The following is an 18,045-nucleotide window of genomic DNA, read 5'->3' on the forward strand; positions in this document are numbered from 1 at the left end:
GAGATCCATGATGTAATGTAGTTCCTTAGGGTGCTTGAATTTTGAACTGCCATTTTTGACAAGGTCATTGTTGAAACTTGCTGGATGGTGAACTATTTGTCCATAGTTGTAATTAATCACATTAGCGGATTCAAATTCCCAGTATTGCTGGAAGCTGCCTCATCAGTCACAAAGTTCCGCAGAGTGTGAGAAATTTTAGTTTGCACATTTAATTGGCTCCAAACACTGATAATCAGCCTGCATGTTGGAAAGTTCTGGTAATGAGCCTGCCCCAAAGATGGCTTTAATTATGGAAAATATATTGTTAGAAGAATGAATCATTCTTGGATTCAGTGACACAAAAGAGTGTTTTCAAGAATAGATCCGATTGGATCTTATGGAAGTTTATGCATTAAATATATTTCAGAATAAATCATAATCCCTGATGAGTTATGACTGATGATTCTTTGGTTTGCATCAGTCTTACCTCCCACATTACTTTATATATAACAGTTGGTGAGCAAACTGCACACGGTACAGTGATGCAGCAGGACATAGGCAAAGAGAAGGGGAAAAGGAACGTAGTAGTGATTGGAGATAGTGGGGTGAAGGGTATTGACACTGTCCTTTGTCACAATGACAAAGTGCACAGAAGGGTGTGTTGTCTGCCTGGTGCTCGGGTACAGGATGTTGCAGCTGGGCTGCAGAGGAACCTGGAGTGGGAGGGTGAGAACCCGGTCGTTGTAGTACATGTGGGTGCCGGCGACGTAGGCAAAGTGCGGACTGAGGATCTGGGGAGGGAGTATGAGAAGCTGGGAATGGAATTAAAAAGTAGAACCGACAAGGTGGTCGTCTCTGGGCTACTGCCTGAACTGAGTGCAGACGGGCGTAGGGTTGACAGGATAAAGGAAGTGAATGGGTGGCTCAGGGATTGGTGTGGGAGGAATGGGTTCGAATTTATGGGGCATTGGCACCAGTATTGGGGTAGGTGGGACTTGTTCGGGCGGGATGGGCTTGGTCTGAATCGTGCTGGGACCAGAGTGTTGGCGAATCGAGTAAAGAGGACTGTAGACAGGGCTTTAAACTAATTAGGGGGGGGGAGGGTGCGAGGGTAGGTGACGCTACGAGGTCTAAAGTTAAGGATAGGGTACAGGTAAGGGAAGAGGCCAAGGATGTCCCAATTGGTGGCATTACGGCAAATAGGGTCCAGGTGAAGGCTGGGATGAAAGCGCTTTACCTGAATGCACGAAGCATTCGGAATAAAGTGGATGAGCTGGTGGCGCAGATCGACACAAATGGATACGATCTGGTGGCCATTACAGAGACGTGGCTGCAAGGTGACAGGGACTGGGAGATGAATGTACAGGGCTATCAAGTGTTTAGGAAGGATAGGCAGGAGGAAAGAGGGGGTGGCGTAGCTCTGCTGATTAAGGATAGTATCAAGGTGGTAGCAAGGGATGATATCGGAGCCAAAGAGCAGAACGTGGAATCGTTGTGGGTGGAGATTAGGAACAGCAAAGGGAGGAAAACGCTGGTGGGTGTCGTCTATAGGCCCCCGAATAATGATCTGGAGGTGGGGCGGGCTGTTAACACGCAAATAAGTGCGGCATGCAGGAATGGGACGGCAGTAGTTATGGGAGATTTCAATCTGCATATTGATTGGTCGACCCATGTTGGACGAGGTGGGCTCGAGGAGGAGTTCTTGGAATGCTGCTGGGATAATTTCCTTGAACAGTGTGTGTTGGAGCCGACGAGGGAGCGAGCTATCTTGGATCTGGTGCTATGTAATGAGGCGGGTAGAATTAGGGACCTTGCGGTGAAGGATCCTCTTGGGGAGAGTGATCATTGTATGGTGGAGTTTCTGGTGCAGATGGAGGAGGAGAAAGTGGGTTCCCGGACACGCGTCCTTTGTTTGAATAGAGGGGAGTATGGTAGGATGAGAGAAGAATTGGCGAATGTGGACTGGGGGAGTGCGTTGGAAGGTAGGTCTGCTGAGGAGCAGTGGAGGATCTTTAAGGAGATCTTTCTTGGTGCTCAGCAGAAATTTATTCCGATGGTTAAAAAGGACAGTAGGAAGAGAGGTAATAAGCCGTGGATAACGAAGGAGGTGAAGGAAAGTGTTAAAAGCGGAGGAATTTAGAGTAGCTAAGAGCAGTGGGCGAGAAGAGGATTGGGAAAGGTTTAAATGTCAACAAAGATTGACAAAGAAGTTGATAAAGGAGGGTAGGAGAAGCTATGAGGCTGGGCTAGCACTTAATATAAAAAAGGATAGCAAGAGTTTTTATAAATATATAAAAAGGAAGACGCTGGCTAGGGTGAACGTTGGTCCTTTAGAGGATAAGAATGGGGAGCTAGTGGTAGGGGATGGGGATATGGCTAAGGTCTTGAATAACTTTTTTGTTTCTGTCTTCACGGAGGAGGACGTGAATAATTTGCCGGGTGTTAGCGATGGAAAGGTGGTAGGAATGGAGGGTCTTAATGACATTACTGTTACTAGAGAGGTGGTGCTCGACAGACTGGAGGGGCTGATTGTGGACAAGTCCCCAGGACCGGATGGAATGCATTCGAGGGTTCTGAAAGAAATGGCGGAGGTTATAGTGGATGCCTTGGTGGTTATTTTCCAGACGTCGCTGGATTCCGGGGAAGTGCCGGAAGATTGGAAAACGGCTAATGTTACGCCGTTGTTTAAGAAGGGTGCCAGGCAAAAGGCGGGGAATTATAGGCCGGTTAGTTTAACGTCTGTGGTAGGTAAAATGTTAGAATCCGTCATTAAGGAGGAAATTGCGAGGCATCTTGAAGGGAATTGCTTGATTGGGCGGACGCAACACGGTTTCATTAAAGGGAAGTCGTGTCTGACAAATTTACTGGAGTTCTATGAGGATGTGTCTAGGGCAGTGGATAGAGGAGAGCCGGTGGATGTGGTCTTTCTGGATTTTCAGAAGGCGTTTGACAAGGTACCTCACAAGAGGTTATTGCAGAAGGTCAGGGGACATGGAGTTGGGGGTAGGGTGTTAGCGTGGATAGAGGATTGGCTGTCAAATAGGAGACAGAGAGTGGGGGTAAATGGGTGCTATTCGGATTGGCGGTTGGTGACTAGTGGGGTGCCCCAGGGGTCGGTGCTGGGGCCTCAGCTATTTACCATTTATATAGATGATCTGGAGGAGGAAACCAAGTGCAGGGTGTCGAAATTTGCTGATGACACCAAGATTGGGGGAAAGGCAAATTGTGCGGAGGGTGTGGAGAGTCTGCAGAAGGATCTAGATAGGCTGGGTGAATGGGCCAGGAAATGGCAAATGGAATTTAATGTTGGCAAGTGTGAGGTGGTCCACTTTGGTAGGAAGAATGGTAGGAAGGACTATTACTTACATGGCGAAAAACTGCAGCAGGCGACGGTGCAGAGGGACCTCGGGGTCCTTGTGCATGAGTCGCAAAAACCCAGCTTGCAGGTGCAGCAGGTGGTCAGGAAGGCGAATGGGATGCTGGCCTTCATAGCGAGGGAGATTGAATATAAAAGTAGGGAGGTCTTGCTGCAGCTGTATAGGGCATTGGTGAGGCCGCAGCTGGAGTACTGTGTGCAGTTTTGGGCGCCGCACCTGCGCAAGGATATTTTAGCCCTGGAGGGAGTGCAGAGGAGGTTTACTAGGCTGATACCGGAGTTGAGGGGATTGAGCTATGAGGAGAGGCTGAATAAACTAGGCTTGTACTCGTTAGAGTTTAGAAGAATGAGGGGAGATCTCATTGAGACGTATAAGATGATGAATGGGATGGATAGGATAGAGGTGGAGAGACTCTTCCCGCTCAAAAAAGACAGTAGGACTAGGGGGCACAGCCTCAAGATAAAGGGGAGGCGGTTTAGAACGGAGTTGAGGAGGAACTTCTTCACTCAAAGGGTGGTGAATCTCTGGAATTCTCTGCCCGTTGAAGTGGTGGAGGCTGCCTCGCTAAATATTTTTAAGAAACGGGTTGATGGGTTCTTGATAAGAGAGGGGATTAAGGGTTATGGGGAGAGGGCGGGAAAGTGGAACTGAGCCACGACAGATCAGCCATGATCTTATTGAATGGCGGGGCAGGCTCGAAGGGCTAGATGGCCTACTCCTGCTCCTATTTCTTATGTTCTTATGTAGCATCTATTCTGTGCACTGCATTCTCCCAACCCAATGTTTTGCCCACCTGACCCGTAGAAGGCAGGTTGGTCAGAAAGTCACGGGGAACCTACAATTCAAGAATAAAAACTCCTGAGGCCTGACTGATTAGGTCCCCAAACAGCAGTCGGGCTGATTGAACCAGATACGTTTTTAACAACAGTTCAGTCACCATTACTGATACTGGTTCTTTATTTCAAATGTATTTAATTGGCTGAATTTAAATTCCTCTGATGTCATACTGGGATTTGAAGTTATGTCACTGAATTATTAATCCTGACGTCTGGATTACTAGTTCAGTGCTGTAACCATGATGCTATCATATTTATTTTTACGCATTTTAGCCCATTTAAACTTTAAAAGAAGGCATGTTATGTGTTTAGACTTTTGTTCAGCATCAATAAATAAAGGAAACATTTCAGCAGGATACCCGGGGCAGCACGTTGGCACAGTGGTTAGCACTGCTGCCTCACAGTGCCAGGGAACCAGGTTTGATTCCTGGCTTGGGTCACTGTCTATGTGGAATCTGCACGTTCTCCCCATGTCTAAGTTTCCTCCGGGTGCCCCTGTTTTCTCCCACAATCTGAAAGATGTGTTGGTTAGGTGCATTGGCCATGCTAAATTCTCCCTCCATGTACCCGAATAGGTGTCGGAGTGTGGCGATTAGGGGATTTTCATGGTAACTTGATTACTGTGTTAATGTAAGCTTACTTGTGACGCTAATAAATAAACTTGATATTCAGAATCAGTTAGAGCCTTTTGAATTTTCCCTGACTCTGCACTCAAAACATTTTTAAATTCTTCTCTGTTAATAGATTTAGTTCCTCATACACATCGGCAACCAGATCCATATTTCATTGATCATCCAGACACTACCACAATTTCAGACCAGTCACTGGCTGATACCCAGGACAGAACAGGTACAACATCCGGTTAGATGTTTAGCAAGCCACACTGAGCATTTATACTGATCAATCACTATATTATCATATTGGAAACATTAGTTTTTTTAAATAGACGTTTTTCTTAAAAAAAAAGATATTTTAAAAGCAAGGATGATGGAGCCTTGAATGGAATGATGAAATTTATTTGTCACTTTATTTGTTCTTGTTGTGTAGCCTTTTGACTATAGAAGTCCTCACCTTGATAAGTAGCTGATACTTTGTTATCCTCTGTATTGGTTTAATAAGAAAGTCACTCAGGCTAAGTCTCTGAGCCAATTCTTGTTTTATCTCCTGTAAAATAAAGTAAAAGTATGATACATATGTTGCTTTTTAACAAAGTTTACAATACATCTAATTAGTAACTTTGGCACTCTTTGCCAATAGATTTTTAATCAATATAAAATGGTAAGTGGTTAAATATGCTCTGTAATATGGTACAGAGCTTTAACAGATTGGAAATAAAGCTACTTGAATACAGTAAGGTAGAAATGTTGCTTTCACGCTTAATCTTGATGTTCTCAGTAAGAAGTCTCAAAACACCAGGTTAAAGTCCAACAGGTTTATTTGCAATCACAAGCTTTTGGAGCAGGAACTTGATTGCAAATAAACCTGTTGGACTTTAACCTGGTGTTGAGAGACTTCTTACTTGCCCACCCCAATCCAATGCCTGCATCTCCACATCATGGCTACCACTGATGTTCTCAGGTGAGAGATGTAGCCATTAATAATCAACCAAGTCTTGCTTTTAAAGGAGATCAACCAATACAGAGGCTGTTGGTACTAAGCTAATTTAGTTTTTAATAAATGTTTTCTGGTTGTCTTTGGCAGGTTATCCACTTCTTCCTGTAATTTCATCCCCTTTGTAGTTAATAGTAGGCTAAAGCATATTCAGGGAAAGCTCGCTTTGCCAAAATCCTGCCTTAAACTGGCAAAAGAACATAATTTTCTTAAAATAATTAAGATGACAAGATAGAGCTTAAATTTTCTGTAGAACTGTTACTTTTGTCTTGTTGTTGTGGATCAATCATCTTTCTAAAGTAGAGCTGAGCTCTTTTCTTCTCTAACACTGTTATTTTTGCTTCTAAAACCTTACTGGGAGATGAATCAAAAACTTAAGTTCAATCTCCAAGGTAAGGCAAAATAAAAAGTGAACTGAAATTTCATTTAAAACCATCCCTGATATATGTATATACTATTATATATATGTTATAAAAGGGAAAATGTTTGAAGTGCAAACATCATTACTTGCTGTTACTGTTGCAAATTGTTGCTGTTGATGCTGCTCTGTGCTTTATTTGTTGTGAAAATTTGGTCTGTGATGTCTGTCGCTTTATCAAGAATACTGACAATAACAATGCCACCAATAACTCACCTCAAAGAAGGCATCGTACTCTGCCACAATGTACTCAGATTTTGGCTTGTTTTGGCAGTATACCACATACATGCCTAAACGTCTCTCCTGTAAATACAGAATTCACAATGGTATTAACAAAATGCTTACACAGGCAGGATCTTCTCCACCACCTTCTAAAACCTTTGGTCATTGTTTTACTCAGCAAAATCAGCTTTTCTGAAATATTGTGGCACTCACAATTAAGGACTGGTGTTTTGTCAACAGTGTGCTGTTCTTTACAATGTATCTAGAATTGTGCGCCACTGAGTCCCTGTCGCTTTTCCACCTTTTTCATTCATTTACAATTAAAAAAGTGCCATTGGCATGCACAGAAAGCATGTACAGTTCAGTGGCATGGGCAGCTTTTCACTGGTGATGCCTTCTGTCAGCTGACAATGCAACAGGCATGGGTGGCTTCTATAAGAGCATCCTGGTCATATAAGGAGTCTCTGCATTATGGTTAGAACTTTCCTGTCCAACTACATTGCCATTAATATAAGACCTGAGTGCACAAACGTAAAATGAGTGTTTTTCAAAATTAAATTTCATTTGTAAATATTTCACGTTACATTATTTTCACATTATTCATATGCGTCTCACTGTCATTTGTTCGAGGCTAGCTTAGTCAGAGTGCTAAATGTACTGACACGATTCATAGAGTCATAGAGGTTTACAGCATGGAAACAGGCCCTTCAGCCCAACTTGTCCACGCCACCCTTTTTTTTAAAAAACCGCAAAGCTAATCCCAATCGCCCGCATTTGGCCCACATCCCTTAATACCCATCGTACTCATGTAACTATCTAAATGCTTTTTAAAAGATAAAATTGTACCTGCCTCTACTACTACCTCTGGCAGCTTGTTCCAGACACTCATCACTCTCTGCGTGAAAAAACTGCTCCTCTGTATACTTTTGTGTCTCTCCCCCTTACCTTAAACCTATGCCCTCTAGTTTTAGACTCCCCGACCTTTTGGAAAACTTATTAACAATCTACCTTATCTATGCCCCTCATTATTTTATAGACCTCTATAAGGTCACCCCTCAGCCTCCTACACTCCAGAGAAAAAAGTCCCAGTCTATCCAGCCTCTCCTTATAACTCAATCCATCAAGTCCCAGTAGCATCCTAATAAATCTTTTCAGCACTCTTTCTAGTTTAATAATATCCTTTGTATAATAGGGTGACCAGAATTGCACACAGTATTCCAAGTGTGGCCTTACCAATGTCTTGTACAACTTCAACAAGACGTCCCAACTTCTGTATTCAATGTTCTGACCGATGAAACCAAGCATGCCAAATACCTTCTTCACCACTCTGTCCACCTGTGACTCCACTTTCAAGGAGCTATGAACATGTATCCCTAGATCTCTTTGTTCTGTAATTCTCCCCAAGGCCCTACCATTAACTGAGTCCTGCCCTGGTTGATTCCACCAAAATGCATTGCCTCGCATTTGTCTAAATTAAACTCTATCTGCCATTTGTCAGCCCACTGGCTCAATTGATCAAAATCCTGCTGCAATTGAAGATAACCTTTCTCACTGTCCACTACGCCACCAATCTTGGTGTCATCTGCAAACTTATTAACCATGCCCCCTACATTCTCATCCAAATCATTAACGTACATGACAAGTAACAGTGGGCCCAGCACTGATCCCTGAGGCACACCGCTGGTCACAGGCCTCCACTTTGAAAACCAACTCTCTACAACCACCCTCTGGCTTCTGTCAAGAAGCCAATTTTGTATCCATTTAGATACCTCACCCTGGATCCCGAGAGATTTAACTTTACGCAAGTACCTACTATGCGGTATTTTGTCAAAGGCCTTGCTAAAGTCCCTGTAGAAATCATCAACTGCACTGCCCTCATCTGCCTTTTTGGTTACCCCTTCAAAAAACTCTATTTGTGAGACACGACTTTCCACTCACAAAGCCATGCTGACTGTCCCTAATCTCTAAGTGCCTGTAGATCCTGTCTCAGAATACCTTCTAATAATTTATCTAACGCAGATATGAGGTTAACTGGCTTGTAGTTCCCAGGCATTTCCCTGCAGCCCTTTTTAAACACAACTCTACTTTGGGAAAGTTAGTTCTGTATAATAAAACTTATCAGCCAGATTGAATGATAGAGCAGACCCGCTGGGCTGAATGGCCTGAGTAGCGGAGGGTACTTTATGTCTGATAAAGATTGCGTTCAATACTGGTTGCCACAATAGGGAAAGGATGGAGGCTTTGGAGAGGGTGCAGAAGAGGTTTACCAGGATGCTGCCTGGATTAGCGGGTTTGAGCTATAAGGAGAGTCAGGACAAACTAGGGTTGTTTTCTCTGGAGCGGTGGAGGCTAAGTGGGGTGGGAGGGAGGGCTGATAGAAGATGATAAAATTATGAGGGGTATAGATGGGGTTGACAGTCAGAATCTTTTTGCCAGAGTTGAAATTTCTAATACTACTGGGGAGAGGGAGAGCCCCCAGAGAATGAGATAGAGAGATAGAGAGGGAGAGGACCAGGGAAGGAGCTACCTGGAGGAGATCACCAGAAACAGACCATCACCAGTAAGAACCTCTGGAGGGAGAAACCACTGGGGAAAGGAGTATAGAAAGAGGTTCTAAGCAGTAAAAGTGCTACGGTTGACCGGTTTCAAGTGGTGAGGGCTCAGGATAAGCCCTGGAGAGCTGGAAAGGCAGCAGAATATCGAGTCCGTGCTTTTTGGGTAAAGGTAAATCTTTCGAACAATGGTGTTCTGCTCAGATTGACTGAAGAGTTTAAGATGTGCCAATGAGTTTTTCCTGGAATGCAGACTCAGGAATCATGGGGAAAATAGTCTTGGGAGATGAGATTGAAATCCTGGCAGGCGAGCTGTTGTTAAGGCAATCTGAATCACAGAATTATTACAGGGCTGGAGGAGGCCATTTGGCCAATTGTGTCTGTGCCAGCTCACCAAATGAACTTTATGACTCAGCGTCATTCCCTGCCATTTCTTTATACCCTTGCAGATTTTTTCTATTCTTATGCTCTGTTGAATGCTTCCATTGAACCTGCCTCCACCACACTTCTAGTCGGCACATTTCAGACCCCAAGTACTCATCGTGTGAAAAATTTTTTACTCACATCACATTTGCTTATTTTGAAAATCACTTTAAATCTGTCCCCTCTCATTCTCAATCTTTTAATAAATGGAAACAATTTCTCCCTATCTACTCTGTCTAGCCCCCTCATGATTTTGAACATGTCTTAATCTTCTTAACATGGAGAACATCCCAAACTCTCCAATCTATCCTCATAACTGAAGTTTCTCATTCCTGGAACCATTCTTGTAAACTTCTTTTGCACTTGTGACAATGTGTTCACATCCATCCTACAGTGTATCAATCAGAACTGTGCACAATACTCCAGCTGAGGTCTACCTAATTTCATTAAGTCATTTCTTTTGTTTTCTATGCCCCTCTTAATAAAGCCCAGGATACTGTATGCTTTATTAACTCCTCCCTCAACCTGCCCTGTAATCTTCAATGATCTATGTACTTATACGCCCAGGTCCCTCTGCTCATGCACCCTTTTATACTGTCTGTCCATGTCTTCCTCCCAAAATGCACCACCTCACAATTCTCCATTGAACTTCATTTGCCACCTATCTGCCCATCTCACTAACTTGTCAGTGTCCTTTTGAAATTCTACACTATCTTCCTCACTGTTTACAATGCTTCCAAGTTTCACATCATCTTTTGTAAACTTCATGTAAACTTTAAAATTGCCCCTGCTACCTAAGATCAAGATCTTTAATATACATTAGGAAAAGCAATGGTCCTAATATTGACACCTGGGAAGCTCCACTATGAACCTTCCTCCAGCCCAAAAAATATCCATTGACCATTACTCTGTTTTCTATTACTCAACCAATTTTGTATCCACATTGCTATTGTCGCTTTTATTCCATGAGATATAAAATTGCTCACATGTTCTATCTGCATCACTGTATTGAACACATTTTGAAACCCATGTACGTCACATCAACAGCATCACCTTCATCAACCCTTCCTGTTACCTCTTCAAAAAGCTCTAGCAAGTAGTTAAACATAATTTCCCCTGTGTAAAATCTACCTCCTTGGTAAAGACAGATGCAAAGTATTCATTTAATATCTCAGCAATGCTCCCTGCCTCTATACATAAATTCCCTCTTAAGTCTCTAATTGGCCCCATTCCTCCTCTTACTACCTTGCCTAGAGAAATCTTTGGAATTTACCTTTGTGCTGGCTGCCAGTCTCATCTCATATTCCCTCTTCTATTCTCAAATTTTTTTTTACCTCCTCTCTGAACTTTCTGTATTCCTCTTGACTCTTAACTGTATTTTCTATCTGATGCTCGTCATAAATACACTTTTTCTTAAGTGTTGTTATCTACTTTGGTAGGAACAACAGAATGGCAGAGTATTATTTCAATGGTGATAGACTGGGAAATGGTAATGAACAAAGGGACCTGGGTTTCCTGATATACCACTCACTGAAAGCAAACAGGCAGGTGCAGCAAGCAATTAGGAAAGCAAATGGTATGTTAGCCTTTATTGTAAGCGGACTTGAGTACAAGAGCAAGGATGTCTTACTGCAGCCATAGAGGGCCTTGATAAGACTACAGCTGGCATGTTCTATGCAGTTTGGTCTCCTTGCCATAAAGGGTGTGCAATGAGGGCTCACTGGACTGATTCCTGAGATGAGAAAAGATTGGGTCAACTAGGCTTGTGGTCACTCGAGTGAGGGGATCTTATTGAAAAGTATAAAATTCTGACAGGGCTAGATAGACTGGATGCATAGATAATGTTGCCCTTGGCTGGAGGAGGGGAATGGGGGGGGAGGTAGCATCCAGAACAGGGGATCACAATGGAATAGGCAATAAGGATTGAGGTGAGGAGAAATTTCTTCACTCAGAGGGTCGTGAACCTGTGGAGTTGTCCACTACAGAAGGCTATGGATGCTAAGTCACCGAGTGTGTTTAAGGAGGAAATAAATATCTAGACACTAAGTGTGTCAAGGGGCATGGGGAGAGAGTGGGAGTAAGGTGTTGAGATAGAGGAACAGTTATGATCATTATGAATGGTGGCAGAACAGGCTTGAGGGGCCAAATGGCCTAGGCCTGCTCCTATTTTCGATGTGTGCGTGAGAGAGGAGAGAAAGTGTGTGTGTGTACTTGGTTTATTCCCAGTCTCAGGGTTCTCATTCATCCTCAGCTCCGCACACCAACACACTCATGCACTTTCACATGCAGCGAGGAGGAGTGCATGAACCAGGCACACACAGACACACCTTCTAACATTTTAATGGTTGTCTTTATTTATTACTCATTACTATAAATTATCAACTTATTGCTTTGACATTGTGTCCTTTTGCTCAGCAAGTTGTTTCTTTTCATGTGTCAACTTTGTTTTTGAAATTCATGTCTAATATTGTGCCAAAGCTTATCTTTCTGAAATTTGCTCATTGGCTGCTTGACTGAGAAAGGAATTAAAATGTGCTCCCCTTGGACAAGCCTGTGCTATGTAATTACAAGTTGTTTTTGATGTAGAAAGGTACTTCACAGAGGCACAATCTAACACAAATGGACTCCAAGCCAATAAACGAGATGTTAGGAGAGGATAATGGAAAGCATAACAATTGTTCATCAGATATGCTCAAGACTCATTAAAACTTTGGACTTGATCTCATTAGTCATACTTGAATGTAACGATGTGAAACTATTACTGTTTTAACTTAAGTGAAACTCAGCTAATGTTGAGATATTGTCACGTTTCAATTAAGTTACCAGTATGATCAAATTTCCTGTATTTCTACTCTCTTTAACTATTGGTAGCATTTAAGATGGCTAACCCATTCTTGCAAGTTATTTGGGAAATGGCGGGAACAGTTAAGTTACAAAATATAATCCAATTTGGAACTGAAGTGGGTCAAGTTACTATTTTTATACAAAGCCCTGAAAGGACATTGTAAAAACGTACATGCTTGATGAAGAGCTCTGCCAAGCGCTCTGGTTCCTGAAGGCATTTTTCCAGTTCTCCCTGGAAATAACTGAAAAGAAATACGAACAGTAATTATTCTGCAGCACAGTCTCAGTGGGCTCATACTTTTCTTTTGAACACTATAAATAGTTTAGGATGAAATTACTTAGGTTAACCACTTAAGTCAATTTAAAGTTCCACAGGTAGATTACTCACTAGAAGGACAGATCATATAATCCCTATGCTGCAGAAGAAGGCCATTCAGCCCATTGAGTCTGCACTAACAACAATCCCACCCAGGCCCTATCCCCGTAACTCCACGTATTTACCTTGCTAATTTCCCTGACATTATGGGGCAATTTAACATGGCAAATCTACCTAACCCGCACATCTCTGGATTGTGGGAAGAATCTGGAACTGGAGGAAACCCATACAGACATGGGGAGAACATGCAAACTTCACACAGTCAGTCACCTGAGGCTGGAATCAAACTCAGGTCCCTGGTGCTGTGAGGCAGCAGTGCTAACCATTGTGCCACTGTGCAGCCACTAAACACAAAAGTAACTAGCTATAGGATAAAAAACAAAAGGGCCTTGCAACAGGGTGACCAGGGGAGAGGTGCGGGTAAGCATGGAGTGAAATGTGCTCAGGTTTGTAACTGCTACTACTATGTCTGATTCCGAAACTCAATGTAAATTAGCATTGTTGGGATAAAAATATTTACACAAAATGTTATGATGATTTGGATTACACTGCCTAGATCCAATATGCCATTTTAGATAGAAATTGGATAAATATTTAAAAGGGAAGAGTTTTCCAAGGCTATGGAAAGAAACCAGGAACGTGGGATTAATTGGGCATGGGCACTTTAGCCCATGCACAGTGCTGGGGGGACAGGCTGACATTGCCCGATCCCTTCACTCTAGTGGGTCAGCTCCCTAAAAGTGGGGAGCTAATCTAAACCCCACTGGAGGAAAACACTCTAGCAGGGTGGGAGAGGCAGGCCGGCCCGGAGAATTCAGTCCTAGATCCACTAATAGCATTATATGATATTTAAAGTATCATTTAAATGCTAGCCTGTCTCCCTGCTGATTTCTGGTTCGGAGCAGACTGTGCCAGAAATCCGGCGCTGGGAGATGGTAGCAGGCTACGAACGCTTGTGGGAATCCTGCGCATTGCCCCCTCCACGATTCTCCCGGCTCACTGTGCTAAAAAAAAAAATCAGAATAGCAGGATGGGAGAATTGGCTCTCCCCCCATATATATCCTGAGGCCCAGAAAACCCAGTCAACTAGTTAAAACTGCAAAGCAGGTTAATTCCAAGAATTCAAGCCTTATTAGCATATGTAACATTCCACCCTCATTGACTGGGATGGCTGCCTAGCCAAGCCAGCTTGAGTTAAACCTAGAGGTCGGTAGGATGGACCCAGATTCACCAAACCCCCCACCCTTCCCACCCACCACCAGACAGAAAAGACTTTAAGCTCATGACACCTGAAATGTGTTCCTATAAATATATACAAGATAGTCAATTGCATTTTTAAGATGATTTTTATTGGATGTGGAAATGGCTGACTAGGTCAGCATCCATTACTCATCCCTAATTTCCCTTGCGAAGGCAGTGGTCAGCTGTCTTCTTGAAAAACTGGAGTCTGTGTGGTGCAGGTGCACCCATGGTGTTGTTAAAGAGGGAGTTCCAGGATTTTGGTCTAGTGACTGTGAAGAGATAGTGAGCATCTCGAATATTACTTTAAATTAAACTGTGAGTAATAGGACAAAGGGGAATAGGTTCAAATTAGGTTCAAATTAATTACAGACAAACTGTCCACTGACAACAGGAGGCTTCTTTTCAAGCAAAATAATTAACAAAGAACAGACTCTTGTGCAAGAATAGGGAGTGTGTCATATTCTGTATACTAATATATATGAAAGGGAAAAATATGTGTAATTTTAAGGTGGAGGGTTGGGGTCCCTATTGCATGACTCCCTGTTTAGATAAAAAAGTCGGTCTTAAGCCTGCGACTTTAACAAGGGCTGCTCTGCAGCAATGGTATGTTGAGGGCAAACCTTAACAACTGAAAGTGAGACTTCCGTCCCTCAGGAAAAGAAAGTTCCACCCTCCCAAGCCACTGGTCAATCTAACTGAGTGGCAGCCGAGCAACCACAGCAGTGCCAAAGTACAGTAGTGGCCACTGCTGGGATTACAAGCAGTCTTCAGAAGAAGATCCATGGATGCTCAATTTGTAGATCAGGGAGGAATTGGTGTTCCCTGGGGATGGTTGGCATGGTCTTTGGGGAGGAGGAGTGCCCCCAATGGGCACAGGGTACTTGAAAGCCAGTAACCTCCCTTCTGCCTAGTCTTTTAACCCAAGTTGTAGAAGTAATAGGCTGGTATCATTTGTCCTCCCCCACCCCGTCAAGCTGAATGCATTATTGCAGCAGAGGCAGAATGAGGTGCTTAACTGGCCACTAATTGGTTGGTTAAAGGCACCAATAGGCATCAGGGCAGGTGGGCTGGCTGATGCCTGATCCACCCAATGAAGTTTGGGGACAGCTTGGAGGTGGGCAGGAATGAGGTGGACAAGCTACCCTTTCAATTTAGGTGCCTATACCTGCAAATACAATGGGGTGGGGGGGGGGGTGCAGAGGGAGAGTGGAGGCAAAAGATTACCTCCATGATAACCAGCTTTATCACAGCGTTGATGTTCCAGGGAGAATGTGTTAAGAATGAATCCATGTAGATAGAATAAACAAATAGAAAAGGAAATGGTGCAATGCTCACAACACATTCCATGTCATTAAAGGCTGGAGATGAGACAAAGGAAAAGATATCTACACAGTTAAAAGACATAGTTAAGAAAATTAAGATCAAAATAATTAATGAAGTCAATATGATGAATGCATATCAAAATGCAACTAAGGCTTCTTCCTAAATCAGTGGAAGCAATTGTTAATGACTAGCTGTCTGGAAACCGATGGCCAAGAGTTGAAAATGGTGGCAGAGCAAGGCAGAATTTGCCGATTGTGGTGAGGACATGCCGACTGCTACAATGAAGTCTCAAGTACTAATTTTAGTTGGGCTTGTAAGCAGGAGGTCAGCATACTTGGTTGCCATATATGCTAATTATAGGAGTTTCCAGGAACAAATGGGTGAAGAATGCACCAGACACATTGAAGCTTAGTTGGTGACGAGGTGGTTTACACACATTCAGCCAAATTTGGTAATCAAATAAGCATGGGAATCACTTGATTACCCACCCTCCTCCAACCACCAACTTGTTTTGGGATTTCTGCAGTCTGCCAGTACCATTCAATGGAGATATGAACCTGAAAACAGTTTGAGCCCTTCCAATATTGGCTTTGTACCCATTTCCATTGAAAGTTGAAAATCAGGGCAAGGGAGTTGTTAGCCTAACATGGGAATGAAGCAATGGTTGATTGAATTTCGGTAACTTTCCTTGATTGTTTGAGGGTCACCGAACCACGGTTTATGTTGTGATTTTATTAGGGGGCAGGGTGAGGAGGATGGCCCCAAATCTACCTCACTTGGAACAGGAATCACACCCATGCTGTTGGCATTATTCTGAAACCAGCCATCTAGCCAACTCAGCTAACCAGACCCCTCAGAAATTCAATGGGTAGAACAACTGGTGTGAAAATAGACAAGCAATTGAGAAATAGCCAAGTAGTTCAAGAGTTCAAGATGACACAAATGGATAGAAATAAATATTTGTTACAGTTAACATAAATCAATTTATTTCATAAAATGCCAACCCTTGACTTGTTCTTTCCACATTAATCAGTGAAGATGGCTGTCTACTCACCTACTGTGCCAGTCATAAATCTGGTGAATGTTTCCAAAAACTATCTTCTCTTTTCCTTTCATGTCCTCAGGAACTCCTTTCTCTTCAATTTTTTTCATGAAACCCTAAAATATCAAAAATGTTCAGAAGCTGTCACCATCAAAACATAAAGGGTGGAATTTACAAAAAAAAAAGGCAAACTGTCAAGCTGCGGGTGAAAACAAGCCAGGTTTTCACTCCAGATCTTCTGACACTTTATCAAAAAAGAAGGGGGGGGGAAGTAGTTTGCACTGGCATGGCAAGGCCTGATAGAACTGGCAACGGTTGGGGCACTCTTTTTAAAGTTTAAGACCTTCCTTCTCACAGACATGAGGAGTCCTGGAAGACAAGGGACAAGCGGAACACACCAACCCTTAAACATAGAGGCACAACCACATTCCCCTACACTAATCGATCGTTGGGTCACCCCCCGCCCCCCACACCATGCAAGCAACAGAGTGAAGTGACCGCCACCTCCAGTTTTGCTGATATTGTCAGCTCCCATGATGGGAACATCCCAATGCAGTCTGGAGGGGAATACAGAATATAATAATTGTAACCTTAGATCCAGGGAACCCTATGACTGAGTGACGGTTTCCCACCCAGTATAAGATTGTGAGCCCATATGACCCCAATGTTTGGGTCCCAACACAAAGGATGATATGCTGCCCAATATATCTACTGCCATGATACCAAATTAGCTCAGTGCAGTTGGCTTTCTTTTAAACAAGTCTGAGTGCTCTTCATTGTGAATATTACTCAGATCATTTCACTGATATACCGGTTAGATTGAATTCATCTTACCTCAACCACGACTCCCAAGTCTTTCACGTAATCCTTCTCTGTTTGAATGAGCTCATTTAGGACATACCTGTAACAAGATGGAAGGATTATTTATGGATGTATTAATAATTCTGTCTGCACAGTGCCCTTCTGTTAAATTGGTTTTGTTTTAGCTGCACCTGACTACAATGCTGAAGACTGACCACAGGGAATGAAACATATTTTGTTCCATGAAGTACAACAATTTCTGGACCTCTTGAAGATGATTTGTGACAAATTTCTACCTGGCTTTCATAATAAAAAAAAGATAAAGAGTAAATACAGTTCGGAAAGCTGAGCATTTGTAGGTGATCAGAATCATAAAATCATACAATGTAGAAGGGGCCTTTCAGCCCATCGAGTCCACACTAACATACTAGAAACACCTGAACTCCCACCTAATCCCATCTGCCAGGACTTCACCCATAGCCCTGAATATAATGATGTGCCAAGTACTCATCCAGATACTTTTTAAAGGAGGCAACCTGCCTCTACTACCCTTCCAGTCAGTGCGCTCAAGACCATTGCCATCTTCTGGGTAAGAAGGTTTTTCCTCCCATCCCCCCAGCAAGAACAAAACAACAAACACTGGAAAGTTACAGCAGGTCCCTGAGTCTGAAAAGAGAAAAGGCAGGTCAGTGTTTTGGGTTGAGGTCCTTTGCTTTATTTCCAGCTTTCTAACATTCACAGTATTGTTTTTAATCTCCAGAGGATTTTGGAAGCATGCTGCCTCGGTGAAGGATTTAGAGAACATCAAAACATCATCAACTATGCAACTATGAGACTGAGGCTAAAGTGATTTCATCAGTCATCTGAACCAGGATTGGTGTTTGGTTTTATAATTCCATTAGAAGACACATAGGATGGGATTTCTTGGCCCCGCCTGTCCCAAAAGCATAAAATCCCACCTGAGATCAACAGATCTCCCCATTGTTACCCCTCGCCTGC

The 18,045-nt window shown here is 43.0% G+C and overlaps 1 protein-coding gene across 3 annotated transcripts in view; it reads right to left on the reverse strand.

Moving 5' to 3' along the window:
- The window catches only part of kalrna (kalirin RhoGEF kinase a), a 754,589-nt gene that overhangs the window by 63,688 nt on the left and 672,856 nt on the right, over positions 1 to 18,045 (reverse strand). For all 3 annotated transcript variants that reach the window (XM_080199056.1, XM_080199055.1, XM_080199058.1), the window contains 5 exons: positions 17,080 to 17,146; positions 16,258 to 16,361; positions 12,435 to 12,504; positions 6,438 to 6,524; positions 5,264 to 5,356 (listed from right to left, as the gene is read on the reverse strand). In XM_080199056.1, coding sequence (XP_080055182.1) covers positions 5,264 to 5,356; positions 6,438 to 6,524; positions 12,435 to 12,504; positions 16,258 to 16,361; positions 17,080 to 17,146 — 421 coding nt within the window. The remainder of the gene's footprint in view (positions 1 to 5,263; positions 5,357 to 6,437; positions 6,525 to 12,434; positions 12,505 to 16,257; positions 16,362 to 17,079; positions 17,147 to 18,045) is intronic.

Source organism: Carcharhinus amblyrhynchos, chromosome 11 (genome assembly GCF_965287045.1).
Source record: "Carcharhinus amblyrhynchos chromosome 11, sCarAmb.v2.hapA, whole genome shotgun sequence".
Taxonomy (NCBI): domain Eukaryota; kingdom Metazoa; phylum Chordata; class Chondrichthyes; order Carcharhiniformes; family Carcharhinidae; genus Carcharhinus; species Carcharhinus amblyrhynchos.